Source organism: Topomyia yanbarensis, chromosome 2 (assembly GCF_030247195.1).
Source record: "Topomyia yanbarensis strain Yona2022 chromosome 2, ASM3024719v1, whole genome shotgun sequence".
Lineage (NCBI taxonomy): Eukaryota > Metazoa > Arthropoda > Insecta > Diptera > Culicidae > Topomyia > Topomyia yanbarensis.
This window is the reverse complement of record NC_080671.1, coordinates 141978672-141998159: the sequence shown is the minus strand read 5'-3', so window position 1 is coordinate 141998159 and position 19488 is coordinate 141978672. Positions and strand designations below refer to the sequence as shown.

At 34.7% G+C, this 19488-nt stretch overlaps 1 protein-coding gene across 6 annotated transcripts in view; it reads right to left on the bottom strand.

Annotated features, from left to right (window-relative positions):
* LOC131681580 (trafficking kinesin-binding protein milt) overlaps positions 1-19488 on the bottom strand; it is a 316121-nt gene that overhangs the window by 50294 nt on the left and 246339 nt on the right. The window contains exon 1 of one of the 6 annotated variants that reach the window (XM_058962441.1): positions 18461-18835. The exons of 4 other annotated variants lie outside the window; for them this stretch is intronic. In XM_058962441.1, the coding sequence (XP_058818424.1) occupies positions 18461-18536 (76 nt within the window). In that variant the 5' untranslated portion in view covers positions 18537-18835. Of the gene's footprint in view, positions 1-8435; positions 10015-18460; positions 18836-19488 lie in introns of those variants that run through there. One more of the 6 variants, XM_058962437.1, reaches the window with a different exon arrangement.

Here is a 19488-nt window from a genome sequence, read left to right as displayed (position 1 = left end):
ACCGTGCCATTAGCAAGAAGCTGGAAATTGTCCGATTTATGGTAAATCTTGTTTTGAAACGGTATACCGAGCGTTTGACCGCCGATAGGAAGCGAAAAAATGGTCAACGTGGACTTTCGTATAGTGTGTGTAGAGGATGATAAGCGGCTAGTCTAAGCATTCGAGAGGAATCCCAATAGTTCAGTAAGATGTGTCATAAAGCTGTTTACTCCAATTTTGCTTCCTACGGATTATAAGCAGAGTGTAACGTTCATAATGTGATAAATCCGGACGCCGTTGACTTTCTACTTTGGAGAAAGCCACATGATCTCTTTCAATAAAAAATTCGCTTTTCTAATAGAAGACCGAATCTTGCAACACTTGAAATTAGTCGATATTATGTTGTCATTTTGCATCCAAATATTGTCAGTTAGTTAGTTCTTTGTCATTTCACCCAACTTACTAGCTACTGTCATTATCGACGGGTCCGGAAGCTCGAGCGAAATTAGGTTTCTCGAAGATGGCTAAATCGATTTAACCAAACTTTGGCTCATATGACCGGCGTTACCTTCCCCTGTTATTAAATTTTATCTCGATCGGACTTCCGGTTCCGGAGTTACGTGGATTTTCCCACTCTTTTACCTTTACCTTAAGGGGTTACACCACCGAAGAATTTTTAAAAATCGACCTAAAATATGCTTTAGGGTCTTAAAAATGATATATCAAAATATGGTAGGCGAAAATAATATATAAATGTTCAAATTTTCAATTCTGCCGCAACGCCTCTTAGGGGCCATGTATAAATGACGTAGCATTTTGGGAGACAGGGGGGTATACTAAATTTGTGACGAAGCGTGACGAGTGGGAGGGTACAGAAGTTGTGCGACGTAGCATTAAATTTAATTGTTTTTGACGGGCTTCAAAACTTATTGATTAGAGGAAATATTTTTTTATGTTCCTCCATTCCTGAAGGAAATAAATTTAAACTTACACAAGTTACTTTTCACGCAGATTTTCATGTGGTATGTTTTTCGATTCGCGGAATTGCAAGCTACAAAAAAAACGAAAAGAATTTGTATGCGGATTTAACTTGCTACAATAGTTCGCTTATCTTTCTAATTAGTAGACTTAGTTTGAAAGTTGAATTAAATTCTCTCTTCGGATTCAACCAAACAAAGCAAACACAGCCGTCATCTTGTGATGAAATTACTTCAAAACATTATTTTTTGAACATCCCATTTTAAATGATCTCGATTCATCTCTTCATTGCGTCAAGAAAAATTTCCAAAATATGCCTATTTTTTCGTGCTCTACAGTGGTGTAACCCCATAACGGAGCGCTAATAAATGTTTCCCACTTTACCCCATTTTTTCCTGCACCTGCGTTCAATACATCATCTCATCGTAATCGTACCAACCACAATTTTTAAGATTTGTTTTCATGGAAAATAAGCTGACGTTATATTAACTGAGTGACAAGTTGTCAATGTGAAAGAGTATTTAAATAATTTATTGTAAACTAAACAGACGTCTACTGATAAATGCAGAAGACTCATTTTTTGATATTTTTTTAACCAGTTTTGAAAAGTTCAAACATTAAATAAATGCCTTCTATTGAATGTCATTAATTTTTCTATCTTTATTCTGTATTCCTAGAATCCCGCGATTTACTGGCTAATGGTTTTTTCGTTTACCAAATCCCGGGAAGCTGGAAACTGTACGGAAATGGAATCTCTAGGTGAAAAAATTGTAAGTGTCTGTCTGATGTCCTTGGGATCGAAGCACTAGCCCTGCAATTATTCTGTATGCTAAGAATCAGTTGAGAAGTCTGTTGAGAACGTCGAAATTTAATTTAATTCGCCATCTTTTTATTTCCTTGAATTGCATTTAGAAAGGTTTCTTACATTCCACGTAAGGAGACAGGTTGTATTTGTTGAACATTGTCACAGTACTAGCAAGGGATTGTTACATTATTGTAAGTGTTTGTGTAAGTGTTAAATTTGCCTTAATGTTTATTAGGCTGGGGTAATATATTTTTTAGAATAACGTTTCTTGGGTCTTAAATGTATCCCAAAAACTATGCAAATATGTGTTAATAGAATATGGGTCATTCCACGCGAAGTGATAAAAAAGATGCAAACTTGAAATCGACCTCCACGGATTTGAACAAAATTTGGAGGAATTGTTCATCTAGGGCCAATATATAAAAACCCAATTTTTTGTGCCAATTGAACCACCCCTCGGGTCATGAGAGCACCCCCCGTTTTGGCAAATTGCCAAAACCCTGGATTTTCTTTTGATCATATCTCCGGTTCTATTTACTCTAGAATCAAACCACAAGATGACTTTTGAAGGAAATTGTTCAAGGAGTCTATAAAAAATATTATTTTTTGCCGACAGTGTTGCCAACTATGCAATTTTTTCAGTTAAATATTAAAAGTTAATGCGTATATTTTAATTTTGAAAATTTTAATGCCATCGCGTTCCTCAGACATTTTTACATAAAAAACACGTATCGTCCCAATATAATATGGGCGCATCCTGAGATATACCGTTTTGAAGGGACCCGATCAGAAAGAAATAACAAAATTATTACAGACTGAGTTACTTTGTTATGGTAACAAGTTGTGTTATAACTTTGGTCTCGTTAGTTGGTAAAATAACAGAAAACATAACAGGAATTCTTCTAGTATATATCAAGAATATGACAACCTGTGATAGACTTCTATCAGAATTATAACAAATTTTGTTAGGTTTCCCCTCGGCCAATATAGCTTTTATTACCTATTGTATAGTATCAACGAATTTAGCGTGCAGGTCTAAAAATAGAATAAAAAAGAAAAATATAGCATACATTAAGGCGCTTTTCGTTTGGAAGCAAAAAGCTTCACGTAGCACAAGCTTTCTATAGTTTTGTCAAATGATTGCATACATGCTGGCTGATTGTCATTATGAATATATGACACGCTGATTGTTATTTGTGGATATAGCGATTTGAACCTGGGTATTCTGAGTTTTATACGGATGTTTCCTGCATGAACCAACGACGTTGCTTTCGACCGATGTTTAATTTTCGCATAATATTCTACGCATTCGTCAAGGGCAAAACGATTATGGATGCAGAAGATGTTTCCAGAACGCACACATTGAACTTTGCCGAAGCCAAAGAACTGTTTGTTTTCGTTGTATAATACGCTTTGTTTTCATACAGTTTTGCTCACTACTACAACTGCCTTTATTACGATAGACTGAATAGCTTTATAATATCTTTTCAGATTAGGAAAGTGGGGCTATTTTTAGATTCTGAATAGTGCGCTTCGGTGCTTCTCATGTACGTTAACATGTTTTACACGATTTTTAGAAATAATGTCGATGCGATATGGTAACATTTAGCGGATAATTTACCTACATTATTTTACGGAGAATACGACAAATGTTATTTGTGATTCCGAATAGATTCAAAGAAACAAATACCAAAGTTATGAGGCTTGCATTTTGAGATTTCTAGTTAAGTCGCTTTTGGGGTTTTGTTATTGGCATTTTTAATATAGGGAAGATTGAGCAAACCAGTACAATTATCTCACATCTAATAAATTCGAAGAAATACAATGTTTTACAATAGTTCAAGCTATCAACTGTGAATATTATAACAGATAATCATAAAATTTGAGGAATTGTTGAAGATTATTCGGTGTGACGAATTTTATAATATTTCATGTTTTCTAAAATACATTTTTTTTCTAAATTTTATTTAGTTTTAAGGAGGAAATTATTCAATATTTTTACATTAAAGTTTCTAGCTTTTTCGAGCACTATCTAAAACACATATTTAAATTATTAATTGAAAAACCCGCATAAATTGGTGAAATAGGACTGAAGATCCTCAAAATTCACAACGGTATTGTGGAAATCAGTATATATCAAACAGTTTTTTAAGTTCTGGAAATTCGTTTTCGCAATATGCACAATTAATTAAAAAAAAATATTTATAGAATCATTTGACTAAACCATAACAAATAGTTTAAAAAATGCTTTTTTATTTGAATCCGCGTTTCTTTATTTCATCTGGAGTGCTTGATACTTCCTGCATCTTCTTTAAAATAAATTTTATATGAAAATTGTTTTCTTTAGAATAGCTTGTTGATAACTTTGCGATTCCAAAACTTTTTGAATAAAGGCTTCAACATTGAAATCATAAGCCACATATTCGAAATTGCGTGTCAGACGAGTGTCTCAGAAAATAGGTAATCTCTTAATCAAAATGCAACCAAGTAAGCTAAACACCTTATTCTCAAGTTTTCCGACCACTTGCATCTAAAACATATCCATTCTCAAAATCGTGGAATTTTGAATGTCCATGTGGAAAACGCAAATATAAGGAAATCAATAAAAACTTCGAAGATTTGCTTTAAAAGTTGAATAAATAAGCATAAAAAGAGGCTTCAGCGTATTAGCAAATAGACAATCATTTGTGTAATATAACAATCATTCACAGTTGATCGATTGATTTGTTTATTGGGGCTTTAACCAACTGGTCATTTGCCCGCTTTACAGTTTACAGTTATCGTTCAAAGATAATTGTGAAAGAATATGTAATATATTATAACATCATCGTTATATGCGTACATTAATATCATATTAGCAGTTCAATGATATCACCAGAAGATATAATCTTGATATAAGTTTGCTTGCCTTGCTGATAGGGATATCACAAAAATAACACAGTGAGTAATAAATATCAACATGAGATATAAATTTGATAGCTTTCTGTTATGTCGTTCTGATCGGGGAACCAGACCAACGTGGCTGAAGTTTGTATGGGATTTTTCGACAATTTGCTTAGAGAAATCCCACAAGCTCGAATTTTTACCACTAGGTGGCACTGTATGCATCAGATTATCACTGCAAGTGACAATGAGAAAGAAAATTCTATTTTCTACAACTTTGTTGAAGACGGCAAGTCAATTTAGCTTTGTTAGAAGATGTTAGTAAACTTTTAGCGAAGTTATGTCTCAGTTTTGCATGAGGCCTACACACAGAAAAAAATATTGGTAAAAGTAAGAGTGATCCGCTCTTAGCAAAAAAACAATCAATGTACTCAAAATAAAAGATTCATTTTCATTTGGTTGTTTTTTACTAAAAGAAAAAAACTCTTATTTTTACCAACATTTTTTCTGTGTGTAGCAGCGTATGGTTGTATATCAGTACTCGAATCCCACGAACTATACATTTTTGAGGAATGACTGTTAGGTTTAACTTAATAGTATGTTTAGAAGAATTATAGTAAATAATATGAGACATATTTTGGATAGAAAATTTTAGTTCCACTTGTTACCGCATAGAGGGCGCCAACGCTACCTTTTTAACGAAGAAAGATAGAAATTAGGTATCTTCTCAAAGTTGTAGAACAGGCATTTTGCAGTAATTCTTTTGAACATATCGAAATCCTATCTCTCCTTTAAAAAGTTAGTGTTGGCGCGGTACGCGGTAACATGCGGAACTAATATTTTGTAACTAAAATATGATCACATCATTTATCAAAATTCTTCTAAATATACTATTAAGCTATACCTAACCATTATTTCACAAAAATGTATAGTTCGTGGGAATCGAGTACTGATACAAAACCATACGCTTCTACACACAGAAAAAATGTTGGTAAAAATAAGTTTTTTTCTTTTAGTAAAAAACAACCAAATGAAAATGAATCTTTTATTTTGAATACATTGGTTGTTTTTTTGCTAAGAGCGGATCACTCTTACTTTTACCAATATTTTTTCTGCGTGTAGGCCTCATGCAAAACTGAGACATCACTTCGCTAAAAGTTTAATAACATCTTCTAACAAAGCTAAATTGACTGATACACAACCATGCGCTGCAAACTATGCAAAACTGACTCAGACATTTAATAACTTCTGCTATCAAAGCCGGATTGTCTCGTAGTCTTCAATAGAGTTGTAGACAAATAAATTATCTTTCTTATTTTTGCTTGCAGTGATAATTTGATGCATACAGTGCCACCTAGTGGTGTAAATGCTACACTGAAAACAATTCGATGCACAAAATAACAAAACAAATTCTTGTTTTCCTAATTAGTTGATTTCAACATAAAAATGAAAAACGTAACTAATTTTTCTCTTAATTTAGCGAGATAATAGTTATTGAAAATTATTATTGATTTTGATTCAAGACGCACATAATACGAAATGACAGCAAAGTAGCCAAGATGCACACCTTACTGAAATACATCAAGGTAGCGACAGCAACTATGTTCATACACACTGGGCATAACAGTTATGCACGTAGGTAGTTGTCAGCTTGGAAAGCTTGTTTAAGCTTGGACGTAACTACCTGAACCAGTACACAAAAAGAACAGAAATTCAACTGATCTCATTTTGGTTTTACCTAGTTTTTCATTAAAACATTTCAATAAAGGGATGATTTTGATTGACATTTTTTTCAATTCATGTATACTGAAAGTTGAAAATATTGTCGAAAATTGTCAAAATCATTCTACTTCGGATTTAGTTGATTATATAGTAAAATTTCAATTATTAACAAATGTAATATGCAATATGACGATTATTTTTCATCTTTTGAGATTCCAAACCAGATGTGGAATAAGTATGAAGTTTTTTTTGTAGTGCTGGCTGACTAAATAGAAAAAAAATTATACCTTTCATCTAGAATTGAAATCATCAATCAATTACAAACAATCCTTAAATACCTTTGGCTGTTTCGTCTCATTTAAGAGTGCAGTTTATAAAAAGATAACATTATGAGAAACATAACTCTATATTATATTTACGTGTGAATTACTGGCATACGGAGTATTTCAACAATTTAATTCCAATACCTTCATCCGTCGGTCGGTAAAACAAAACGTTTGAAATATCCTATATTGTATTTTACGATGCAGCAGTTTAATTCAACAATGAGATTAGTTGAATTCCAGTCGTTTGTGTCTTGGCTGAAAAGCTAGTGTAACCGCATATGCAATTGTGTCTGAACAAGCGTTACAAGCTGAGACAAGCGTTTCAAGCTTTAGCCCAGGTAGGCTTTTAAAGTTTTGTGCTAGGTTGAAACGTTCGTGTCCAGACTGAAACTGGCAGCATCAAACCAACAGCGTTGGATTATTGTTTTCAACAAAAATTTAGTTCGCCCAAATATTAACTAGACGAAACCAAAAACTCAACTAATTTTTTAGTTGAAATTGTGATGAATTGGTTTTCCGTGTAGCTATATGTAAATTGTTGAAAATTTCCATTCAAACTTCAGGCATGTTGGTCCGATAGCTGTACTTGTCTAATATTCATTTATTACGGTACCAAGTTAGTGGCGCTTGCTGATGAGACGAAGTCGAAACGCACCCACGACTTTATTAATATTTAGCTTAGAACTATTTTGGTTGGGATCGGTCCACTAAGACTTACTTCGCCGAGCCGAGTCGATTGGTACAGAAGATTACGAAAAAATCTTCAAAGTCAGTGTGGTTTCTATATCTTCCTTGTATGGAAATTTGTAAATTTCTTTTGTGTTTCTAATCTAACGTTAAGTAATATTCTACTGAGTACTAGTACTCTTATCATTAGATATAATCGCTTCTATAGTTCTACCAGTTCAATTACACCACAAAATGTACATTATTATTTGTTGTAACTGTGCTCATCTACGTCCATCGATGGCAACAAACAAAACAAGAGGCCTACAACCTGAATCGAACCAGGCCAATGTCCCGTCGAACGCCACCAGCAAAACAAAAAAATTGCGAAAGCACAGTAAAAGAAAATTTACCGGAACCACAACCACGATTAATTGACGACGGGTTCAAGGATATGTGATTGATCCGTTGTCGTCGCTTTGACATTAGAAAATTTATAGCGGTACGTTACTGGAACCCCGCAAAGTGAAAAATCATCCATACACGAATAATTTATCATGCAGACCTCGCTGCCTCTTCAAGACTAATCCACAGCGCATTGAAACGTGTGTCAGGCCATGTTAATCTGTGTATCTTCGGATAACCGATCTTGGCATTCGAGAGTTTTCAGCTAGTATGTACCGTTTGTTACCTCCCATATCCATACACTATAAACTGGTTGGAATGATGGCAAAATGTGCATCCCACTTCTTGGCGCATGGCAATGAATGCATTTCTGACGTGACGGCGGCGGCGGGGTCGAAGCAATCAATTTTCCCGAACGTTTAACCGACGTACCGGATACCTTTCATCGAAGATCCAATCGAAGCTGATAGTTTCTAGTTTGACCCCGGTCGACCGGATTGGTAAATAATGGGCTTTTTTTCCTACATAATAGATACTTTGGTTGGGCGTGAGAGAAATGGTGTGAAAGGGACACGTTAGCTGAATTCTGCTGGAAAAATTAAAGCTCTACCTGAGAAGCGCAAAATCATAAAAGAAGCAAATTTGCAATTTAACGATCAACTACGGAATACCTTCAAACATCACCCGTTCGCTGTCGTAACCATTGGCCGAGTGGTAGGATGTGGTAGGTTCAACGAATCTGAAACTGCCACTTACGCTGGGAGACTGTTCGGTGGAACCGTTTTCGAAGACCGTTTCGGTGGGTAGCTTGGCGGAACAGGTCTGTTTGACCTGCACAAAATCAATATCTTCGTCGTCGTAATCATCTTCGTTGCTGGAATATTCGTCATCACTTCTTCTGAGGTATAAATCTGGATTTCTTTTGAACTTTATTTTGCTCGTTTCCGGGTCATAAGGCTTATGTGATGTGTTACCGCTAGGTCCGGGGTGGGAAAGCTCAATTGTACTGTTTGCTAGGGTTTCGATGTTTTTCGAAATTCCAAAGTTCGCTTTAGTTTTGGACACAATTCCTTGATTCAACAGGAGCGCTAGTTCTAAGTTCAGCGGAGTGCCACACCCTTCGTTGTCTGCGTTATCGTCGGGGATTTCGCTCACCATGCAAATATGCTCATCAATATCCTCAAAATCAAAAACTTCGACGTCGGAGGGTGAAGACGAATTTGGCTCACCCTTCTGACCGCCACTGCTGATGGGTGATATGGCGGAATTCATGTCTGCGACAGAGCCGTGGGTTGTGCGTAATGGCCGAAGTAGTTAAAGGCACTTAAAAGGTTATCATAACCGATTGCAGCAGGAACTATCAGCCATCATTAGTTAGGGCTATAATTTCCGAACTTGCGTTGTCGGCAAGGCATCACATTTCATCACTGCACTCCACTGCCTCACACACCATACCTAACTATTCAGGTAATTTGCATACAAAGAGCACTAGCAAAGTCATCAGTTGGATTGATAGGTGCTCCGCTGGTTCACTCGATTTGGCGAGCGCCACCTTTTCTACTGTTTTGTTTGTCTATGCTTAGGCACATTGTTTTGAACCTACAAATACTTTGTTCGCACCTGTTTCCCGCCCCGCTTGAACTAGAGCATTTAAATAATTGATTGTGTTAGATGAAATTATGAACTGGTTGCGGTTGAAGTTTTACACCAATGATGCTAGACGCGGGTCCTACCGTAACCAGTGCCCTCCGTCGTGGCTTAATGGATCGAAGCAGAACGTTATTAACGAAAGCTCTTTGGCATAAAACATTGAAGTTTAAAAACAATGTGCTCTGAGTGAAACTGAGAATAGGTGAATAGAGGGTGGGAAGGTGAGCGGAGGAAACAAATATAGGAAATTCGTGGAAACGCAACTAACAAAAGAGGGTTGAAATCATTGAGAAATTAAAAGCCTAATCTGGCTGGGAAACCGGGCAGCAAATGCATCGAAAAATATCCATAATATAATTTGATAATGAGGCTCTCTGACTGGCAAACTGGTTTGTCGATTGACTGGCTGGGAAGAAAGTAAAATTATTTCAAAATATGCACGTTATGCTGTGCATTACAAAATTGGCTGAAAATGAAAACTGATGTAAACAATGATTTATACCAACAGAAATTGGATACTGTTTGTCGATGTATTACGGTTGTGTTGGTGGATATACCAAAGAAGAATGAGTGGATGATAGTGTTACTGTGTAACAAAATGCTTATTTTGTTGCCTAATGAAAGAATGGTTACGCAGATATAGAATTTGGGAATGCTCCTGTTTTGCAACAAGTTATTATTAACAAAGAGTAGAGTGCTGAAGACGGCCTTTTTTGAAAATTCAAAATAAATTTGTAAAATGTGAATAATTTACACCGCTTTCCCGTTTTGGTCCCACTAAAAATTATTTCAAATGAAAAAATATCTAGTATTCTGAAGAATTGTAATTCAATTGGGTCACCCTGCATTGCAACATCCATTGGTTCGTGTTGTTACGAGACCTCAACACACTCAACAAATAAAAACATTGTATGATGTGATTACTTATTGACCTACTAAATAAACAGTTTAAGAACCACACAGTTATGAGTCATATTATTTCAATTTCAACAATCTTTCCCAACACTTGAATTTAAATCGCAAGTAAAATAATATTAATTAGTAAACTAAGACAAATTTAAACGAGTTCGGTTTAAGCGTTGAAATGTGTATGTGTAATACTAAAATAATGACACTAGAACTATACTAACTAAAACAATTAAAGAAAGCATGCCAGTAAATTTGTCAAAGAGAAATAACAAAAAAAAAAAGCAATTGAGGGAAAAGTCTATTGTTAGACATAAAAACTGGGATAAGGGAAATAAAGTAGCTGACACTAACTTGCTGCCAGTTAGACGATATATCCAAACCAACACCAAAATTGGCTCCAGTTAGACACTAAATCCAAGCAGTTCACACAACGTGTGTGAACGTCTAAAGCAACTGGCTGGTACCGAGTGATGTCTCGACCCAAACCCCCTGTGCTTGGTTAACCGAGCCATCACCCGGTACCAGCCAGTTGCTTAAGGCATTCACACACGTTTTGTGAACTGTTTGAATTTAGTGTCTAACCGTTGCCAATTTTGGTGTTGGTTTGGATATATCATCTAACTCGCAGCAAGTTAGTGTCAGTTACTGACGAGTGCAACACGAAACATTAAAATGCAATTTTTCAAAGTTAGGTTTTGTGCCCTTATGCTCACATTGGTAGTTATATAAACTAGACAGCAATGCTCAGGACGCCATAGTTGCAGATTGCGTAAGTTAATCTCTACCTTCACATGAACCGTGCTCTCAAAATTAAACCTCAGAATGACGGCTCGCGAGAAACTTCAAAAGCCTACGCGAATATGGACACGGCGGCGCGGATATATCAGCGAATTCAAACACACTAGCATACGCGACAAAAAGTACCCACGCGATTAAACACGTTAACCTAGAAACGCTTGTGTCATTCGCGATAATACAAATATGATCACGCATGCAAACATGCAATCGCGATTATCCGCGCATACATTAAAACGCTCCAGTGATCAAGTCAATATTAGCACTTTTTTCAATATGAAGTACTCGAGGAAGCGCAAGGATGTGAAGGATGAAAGTACAGAAAACCGAGGAATAGTGATATGAGCTAGTTCAAAGATCCTTAGTCTTCAGCGCCGGAGTCAAAATCTTTTGAAAATTCTCAAATGTGAATCACCTAAGTCTGCGGTATGCTCGGACAAGCGTAAGGTAACTTAGCACGTTATGCTGTCGGAATTGACAAAAAGTTAAGTCACATAGTAGTATTTTGCGACCTTGAAACTCTTGAAGGAGTTTTTGAAGCTAGTTTTTGTTCCTCACAAATAACCTGTGTTTTATATTGATCGACTATTGTGTTTGCCGTAGCAGCGTTGTGTTGTATTGATTGAAAACAGTGTCGGGAGCCTTCACTCTAGGCTGCTGATGGATGATGTATTCTTTTTTCCTTTTTTATTAACGAATAAGAGTGAGCCCATTTTTGATTTTTTGTGTTGTAACAACATTTGATTAGAAAGGGTCCACTCCCTTTCTAATTAAATTTGAAGTATTTTTCAAAATTAAGAGTCTTTGTTCTCAAGGCAGAGCAAGGATGTGAAGGAAGAACCTTTTAAAAAGCGTGGAAAAGGGTAATATGAGCAAACTTAGAATTTGTAAACGTGGTTTCAAGTGTTGGCCCATTCTCACGCGATCATTAATCGGTCACGTGCGTAATCCTCTACTGTTGGTGGTAATAAGGCATAAGGCTTCGTCATAAAAATATCTTGTGCACATTAGAAGTCGCAGGGCGCCACAATCGCCATAATCAAATTTATACATGCGAAGTCACATACGCGCTAACATACGCGACATACAAAAGCCCACGTGATCAAACACGTTAACATACAAACGTTCGAGCCCTTCGCGATCTCGCAAACGTGAAAACTCCCCGGTGATTAAGAGAAGATTTTACTTATAAATTTATAAAAGTGGTCTCAAACGCGAACATAAAAACGCTCGTTCCTACGCGATAAGGAAATTTCTACGACCCCCCTCCCCACATCCGAACCGTATACTCATCACAATCAAGACCGGCTACTGCTATAGGACTTAACCAAGGTTTTAGTGGGTGACATTTCCCGTCTCGTCTCGTCTCTTACGAGAACCAAGCGCTACAGCTACAGTTGGACCACTCACCGAAAAAAGTTGCAGTGATTTGATTTCAGTATGATTTTCCGGTCCAGGGTCCAGTAGCAAATTATAAAAATGCTTTAAAAAATTGCCTCCGTAACTGCATTAGTATTAGACACATTATTAAATAATGACTGATAAAATAATAATATTTTCATGACGTTCCATCGAGTTGTGGCGTCTTTGTTCAATTAATCTATTGCAACTGCAACAACGCTATATATTATTATATATTCATAAAATAGACGAAATTTTCAATGAGCCCAGATTGCCAAAATTTAGAATTTTTCGAGGTAAATGTTCGAATAAGCGATAATGTTATGATGAAGTGATAACGCATAAGAAATCGGTATAGTCAACCTTACACGGAAAAATATCCGTTCATAAATTCATGAACAAAAATCACAAATCGTGCACTGAACGATTTACGAACATCGTGACCAAGTTACTGAAATTATGTATAACAAACCTCGTATTCACGAAATTACGTGTTTTCAAAACATTATTTAACGCAAAAATGTACATGGCGTTACATAGCAATGTTTGGTTGGGTTACTGTGGCTGATCCCTGGACATGTTTAGTTTTTGTTATGATTCTTTCTTTGTCTTACTTACACACTGCACAGTGGTCCAGAATGCTAATTTAGTAGGAATTTTGAGATTTTACTAAAACTAAACAATTTAGCCTTACTAAGACTTTGGAGGAGTTTACGTATTTTGTGAACCCTTCTTTTTGTTAAAACAACAGTTGGGGTGGTTCAGATTTTATCAAGATCAAAATATTAACTTTTTAATGATTCTAGCTGGAGCCAAATGATATTCAGCGTGAAGTTGTAGAACGACAAATTTTGGAAAAGTTTGCTGAAAACGTGTCATACTTTTCATTTTAAAACAAATTTAAAATCGAAGGCTACAGTGTTTCTTAGAAAAACTGTTTTATTCAAATAACTTTTGTGGTGTTGAGTTAAAACCGAAGTAGTCTTCAGACAACCTTAAGATTATTTTAAGGCGAATAATTTGTTTCAAGGTACCACATATCGAACTATTTTTGTTGAAAAGTTATGAGCACTTTTTCGCCAAAAATGCGATTTTTTGCAATAACAATATAATTCATTGGGGCAAACAAAAGATATTTCTTTTTAAACTATAAATAAGGTCATGATTGGAGTAATAATTAAGCAAAAAATGGTGAAGACGATATTTTTTAAAAATTTCATAAAATTGATTTAAAAAGAGCTATTTTTGATATATTCAGTGCTTATATCTTTAGAATAACAGAAGCTAAAGTTTTAATGTGTTAAAAATCTAAAGGATAGTGAAAAAAATGAAAACTGAAAATGTTACTTAAAAAATTTGGTTTTTCATGAATTGACCCTTTGTAATATGTTTAAATTACTTTCATGGTGGACAGTATAAAAAATATAGTGTTGTTTTCATGATAAAATATTACACTTCACAATACTTTTTTTATTATTTTAAATAGTGGGTAGGGTGGTCTTAACTTTTTTAAAACCAGAAAATTAACTTTTAATGGTTCAAGATACAGTTTCGCTGTCTTCCAGCAAAATGAAGAACATAAAATAAAATAATTAAAAAACTTTGTCGAAGGCAGTGAAACTCTATGTCGTGTACTTTCCATTTTGCAAGAAATTTACCAAAAAAAAATCAAACCCTGATGATTTTAATTCTTGAAAAATGGTTTTCTATGCATAATTTTTGCAGTTTTCATTTTTATTCAGATCATTTTAGAAATACTTTCAGATATTTTGAAGGAGAACAATTTGTCTGAATACGAACCTCTAGCTTCTCTCGTTAGAAAGTTATATATGATTTGACTAAAAATAAACTATTCTTTGAGTAAATATTGCAAGACACAATAAAATATCGTGTTTGCCATTTTTGGTGATCTATACTACAAAGCAAGCTATTTCATATGGCAGCAACGGTATTCAATATTAAGTACCCTAATCGAAGATAATGCTGTTTGAAAAAGTTATATTTTTCATATAAAAGTTCTCATAACTTTTAAACGTAAACAATTTAGTAACTGGTGTTTCAAAGCAAATTATGCGCCATAAAATAATCTAAGAGTTGTCCAAAAGGTACTTTAGTGTAAAATTACAAAAGTTTTAGAAATAAAACCGTTTTTTAAGGAACACCCTAAAGCTTACATTTTCTCGTCCAATGGAAAGTATAAAAGCTAGAGCGTGCATGTCTTCAGCAAATTTGTCAAAAATGTGTTACTCTACAACTTCATCGAAGATAGTAAAGCTCTACCTCGAACCGTTAAAAAGTTCAATTTTGTATATTGCTAAAATTAGAACCACCCTAGCATCTGTTCAAATAAAAAGAAGGGCCTCGTAAAGTACAACAACTTTGTCAAATATATTGTACGGCTGTCATTTAATTTTCGCAAAAAGTTTAAATTCCTGCTAAATTCACATTCTGGACCACTGTGCACTGATTTGTAGTATATCAATTAAGACGATGTTCATGATTTCAGGAGCTTAGTCGCAATTTTCGCGATTTCTCATCATATTGTTATATTTCATTCATGAACTTACTATCGCATTTTTCTGGCAGAGTACCACGATTTATGTTCATAATTTCGTGGCTTTAGTCACGTAATTTATATTCATGTTTTTGTCATATTTTATTCACAAGTTGGACTTTTCTTGCAGAGTAATGTGACTTATGTTCATGATTTCAGGATATAAGTCACGATTTTCGTATTTTTTTCATGTTATCGTTATATTTTAGTCACAAGCTAAGTGATTTATGTTCATGATTATTTTAGTCATGAGTAGAGTAATTTATGTTCATGATTTAAATCACGATATTCATAATTTAATTGCGTGCTATTGTGATATTTAATTCTTGAGCTCACTTTTGAATTTGACACGTGGACACGTTTAATTACTATCGGGTTTTTTATTCGAAGTAACGTGACAAGATGATTTGGTTCATAATAGCGCAACTGGTTTGCGGTATCTTGTCTTGTGAACTACATCACGAACACGATTTGTGGCTCTATATTCAATCTCTGGTGCTCAGCGGAGCTTCCGTTTTCTGTCCAGACATCACATTGAACCTTATCAAATGAATAAGGAAGAACCTCAACTAGTTTTTTATATCTTCTGCTCGCAACCTATTACTTAGTCGCTAGAAGCTGAACATAACTATATAATATTTCATGAAAAACTCAAATTTTGAGAAAAAATGCACATGAAAATTTCAAGATCATGTGCAGATTTGCAAGAAATTGAAATATCATAAGTACACAAGATATATTGTGAATCCTGTACTACTTTCGTGAACTATTTCATGAGCACCAATGGTCAGTCTAGGAATTACTATACTAGGAATCATGAACCAGTCCGCGAACACACGAACGATATTTTATGATAGTGTGAATTATTTCACGAGCACACATGTTTCCATGAATAAGATTTCATGATTTTGTGAACTATTTCACGAGCACGAATGGTTAGTCACTAGGAATCATGAATCCGATCACGCATATATGTGAATATTTTTCGTTTTTGTGAACTATTGTACGAGCTCGAATGGTAAGTTGTGGCTATTATACCAGGAATCATGAACTAGTTCACGAATACATGAAAATTATTTCATGGTTTTGTGAACTATTTCACGAGCATGAATGGTAAGTTGTGACTAATGCGCTAGAAATCATGAATCAAGTCATGTATACTTGAATAATATTTTATTATTTTGTGAACTATTCAACGTGAATGGATATCGAATCTTGTCATATATGTATTATGGATGATGCACTAGTTCACGATGATTGAAAGGATTCATGAATAATATTCCGGGTTTCGTGAAATATAATATAATGTTCCAAAATCTATGAATGAAATCACGATTCAATCTTTGGTTTTATGAATAATGTTCATAATGTTGTGAATTAGTTCATATACAGAAAATCGATTTGGTAATGATATGACGGAAACCGTGACTGAAGTTCACAAAACAAAAACAAATGTCTCCATTAATAAAAGCTTTATATATGCGTCACTGAATGTAAATGGAACATAATTATAAAACACATGATTTTTGTTCATGGTCATGTGTTCGTAACGTAAAAACGTGATTGTTCCAGAATTCATGGCACTTTATTCACGATTTTGGGAACATTTTTTTCTATGTAGCCTATAAAATTAAAACAGTTTACTCTATATTATGTTTTATCACAAAACCAATATTCTTTGATTAATTCTAACTTAAGCTAATCGAATAGCTCGACTTGACAAAATATAGTCATTTTAATTTTGTTTATCTTAAAACAATTAAAGGTTTTTGTGGCGTTACAACGCATCCATAGAAAAAAAGAATTTGGTAATCTTTTAAGAACAGAGGCTGTAAACTTCGTCATATTCCCCCGAATTAGTATGCGATACTCACAAGTTCGATTACACAACTGTGCAATGATTCAACACTGCCTAGTAATGGTGGAACAAAAAATGAACAAAAATTGCGAAAACAAAAATATGGTATACAATCGCGCGGAATGTGTCATTGGTACGTGGTTTTGGATAACCGATCGTATTTTTCGTGATTACATTACTTCTCATATTAAATATGAAAAATATTCTATAACTACAGAAACGCAAAGATCAAGAGATTCAAAGATCAAAACCTCAAAAGTCAAAAGCTCCAAAGATCTAAAGATCCAACAACTCAAAATGGCAAAGATCAAATATTGAAAAAAATATATCCTAGGAGCTAAAGATTTAACCATTCAAAGATTCAATGCATAAAAGACAAAAAAATATGAATAATATCAAGTTATAAAGATCAAAAAGCTCAAAGATCTGAAAGATTCACTAGTTCAAAGATCTGCTGATTCAACGATCCTAATATGCCAAGATATAAACGATCAATGAACCGAAGATCTAAACATCACAGAATTTGATAATCCTAAGCTTTAAAGATCAATCAATCAAAAATCAATAATTAAAGTTGCCATTTTCGGCTCTTTGAATCATTGGAATGAATTTTTGGATCTTCGAATCTATAAATTTTAGATCTACAATACTTTTAATTTCTTTGGGTCTTTTTATCTCTAAATCTTTGAATCTTCGTTTGAATCTCTGAACCTTCAGATCTTTAGATTCAGACCTCAGCTTTTTAAAATTTTGGATCATTTGATTTTTGAATCCAAAAATCAATAATTATAGAACGAAGGATAATTAAAAAATCAAATGATCCAAAATTTTAAAAAGGTAAGGTATGATTTTGAATCTAAATAGTTAAATTCAAATATTTCCAAGATTAAAATAAAACGAAGATTCGAAGATTTAGAGATAAAAAGACCCAAAGAAATTGTATTGTAGATCTAAAATTTAAAGATTCGAAGATCCAAAAATCCATTCCAATGATTCAAAGAGCCGAAAATGGCAATTTTAATTATTGATTTTTGGATCCTTTCATATTGGATCGTTCGAATTCTTAAATCTTCCCATCTTTTACATTACTAGGGACCTCCGAGAAAAGCAAATAGTGTTTTCGTTTTTGAAGCTAGCGTCAATCCGGCACTAGCTTAGTCCTGTCACTAAGTTTGTGTCGGATTCTGATGAGACGAAATGCGAAGGCGAATTTCGCAACTAACTTTCCTTCTTACTGTAGAAACCAATTGAAATTTGTTATAAAACGAGAAAGATTTTTGAATATTGCTGCTATCACGCTTCACTGTAAACTATTTTGAAATCACTAAACTGTTCCTGAAAAAACATGGTTTTGCTCTGCACAATTCTATTGGAGCTGTCATATGCTCCTTTGCTTGTTGTGCTAAAATTTTTCATTATTTGAAAAAATAAACTCGTTACTCCTTTGAACTATTATTATTTTTTTTGTATTAATGATTAATATTAGATATTTTTATTCGCGATGAAATAGTTCGAAAATGCTACTCAACTGGTAATGAAATATTCCAGGTTACTTATTCTTTGATACATTTTCGTATCTACAAGATTGATGCTTTCCATTTCCATTCCGTTTATCTCCAATTTAACCCGGTTCAACACCAATAATGTGCCACTCAGGTATCATGAAACATAACAAAACTTTAGCTCATCACATCACTGAACTTTAACGATCAACAGTCCTTGCTTTTGAGTCCGTGATTTCATTCAACGCAACATTGTCTTAAGATTGACTTCACAACAATGGTTGACCCGATTCTATCGTCCAAATGCAAAATCAAAACAAACCACTACATCGTACACAAAAAAGCATAAAACGAAATGCCACTAGCAACTGTACTCAAATCGGACCGCCGACTCAAGCGGGTATAGCGAGACTGAACGTTAGTTCGAGTCCGAAGTTGACTCAGAGCATCATTCCGATCCGAGGGCTATCCCATTCCACGGCACCGTTTGCACTACCTCTGCTCTGTGCAGACAGATCAGCGCTGTTCAGCTAGGTAGGTAGGTTTGGTAGGTATTGTAACATCAATGCACCGGCTGCGGTGAGCTTGTGATCTACGCGCGGAAGTGGCACGAAGGAATGGATCAAAACATGGAAACATGAATTCGCGAGAAGAACATCGCAGGCCGTGATTGTTTGTTTGTTTGTAAGACGTACGAGCCGGAGAGGCGATACTGGTTAAAGCAAAGAGGAGTGCTGCCAGTAAGCCGATGCTGGTAACATACACAATCGTAAGAATTTTAAATGGAATTACAAATAACAACAATATTTTTCGCTGTACTAAAAAAATATTTTTTTGGTGAAATTTTTGATAGTTGCAAAGGTAACATAGGACTAATTTGGTTAAATTTCTCCGAAGTGTGTTATGTCTCCCGCACACTCGAATTTAACTACTTTTTGCTATTTATTTCGCAATAGCGACAATGCGCTGAACAGCAATCAGCTAGATTTAAAATGTCTTAACTTAAATCTTTGAAATACATTTTTCGCATGCAATGTAGGAATATCTCACATTTT